Source organism: Perkinsus marinus (genome assembly GCF_000006405.1).
Source record: "Perkinsus marinus ATCC 50983 genomic scaffold scf_1104296970068, whole genome shotgun sequence".
In the NCBI taxonomy this organism is placed as follows: Eukaryota; Perkinsozoa; order Perkinsida; family Perkinsidae; genus Perkinsus; species Perkinsus marinus.
This window is the reverse complement of record NW_003202583.1, coordinates 1-1,369: the sequence shown is the minus strand read 5'-3', so window position 1 is coordinate 1,369 and position 1,369 is coordinate 1. Positions and strand designations below refer to the sequence as shown.

At 48.2% G+C, this 1,369-nt stretch overlaps 1 protein-coding gene across 1 annotated transcript; it reads left to right on the top strand.

The window, feature by feature from the left end:
• Positions 1–5: 5 nt before the first annotated feature.
• Positions 6–1,202, top strand: Pmar_PMAR012228 (hypothetical protein; the record flags this gene model as incomplete). Its single annotated transcript, XM_002767754.1, has 6 exons — positions 6–149; positions 200–360; positions 570–676; positions 727–926; positions 975–1,073; positions 1,125–1,202. Coding segments are annotated over 6 exons (789 nt in total), but the record flags the coding sequence as incomplete, so codon positions are not given.
• Positions 1,203–1,369: the final 167 nt, after the last annotated feature.

Here is a 1,369-nt window from a genome sequence, read left to right as displayed (position 1 = left end):
CTGATGATGAAAGGTACGATACGGAATCGTCATCTTCTGATACTAATACGCAATACGACTCCGAGCGGGAGCGACGATGTGACCAACAATGCACGGGCATTATTACGGCCAGTAGGAGGCATAAGAAGGAGCGGAACTTCCAGAGGAAGGTGGGCTGCTGCCGGCATTCAATGTAACAGTGTACTGTGGGAATATGTAGATCAAGTTGATCAAGAAGAACTTGAGAGCATGGAATAAGAAGATAAGTAAGGCAGAGACTGAAGAGATCGAGAGGGCTCGTAAGGAGAGAGCTAAGTATGCTGGTAATGACGACATCGATGATGATAATTGGCAAGGACCAAGTGGCCATCATAATGATAAGTGAGTTAACGTCGATTCAAGGCATTCTCGGATGCCTAGGGGAATTGCGAATTCTCAAAGGCCTCTCATGAATACGAATACTTCTATTTCAACTCATCATTGAAGCACAGAGGTAGTCTCTGACTGAAGACTCACAGGAGCGTAGCACGCCGAGAAATATTCTTTGCCGCGCGGTTCTCCCTAACGATTCGGCCCCCACCACTGCGTAGGATCGATGGTCGGAAGAACAGCGAGAGCAGCTCTTCATCTCAAGTGCAATTAAATACTAGTAGAACCTCTTCTACTACCAGAGCGGATACATCAGCATTCTCACTGGGTAACGACCTTACTGCACCAGAGAGAGATGGCATAGTCATAACACTTCAGGATCTCAGTATGATTCTGATTCTGACCCTGATAACGATTTTGGCGATCTTCCAAGCGACCCAGATGAGAATGAGGAACTCAAAAGGCTGGCAGGGCGGATCATGCGAGTGCATATGTCCAGCCTTAACTCTTACTCTCGATTTGGAAGGAGACCGCAGCGCAAGAAGCCCGCCGGTCCTTCCACCACATCGAGGGAGACTGTAGGTTGTTGATGGCCACGAACAGTGTTATTGTTCCCTGTATTATAGTCCAAATTCGTTCCTTCCCCGAAAAAGACAAGTCGTGCTCCTCAGAAGGTGCTCACTACAGTGATTAACGCCAGCTCGGAGGATGCTCCGTGGGAAACGGTAAAAGAGCGTGACTAGTACAATTGTATGGATATGTTTCTGCCGCTATAGGTCTTTATGGCTGAGGTTGCTGACAACAAGAACTTGAAAGAATCGGTGAAGGATGATTTAATTAAAATGATGCGGTAATGAGCTGCCTGCCGATCCTCAGACCATTTGGGACTTCCTCTCAGGGTTCTAACAGACGAGCTCGCTACCGGAGGTTCCTTGTCGACGCTGAGACGGTGCCTGCAAGTGGGCAGGCTGTAAAACGATGGATACCAGAGGAGGCTTCCTCGTGGAGTCCTATAAGGAAG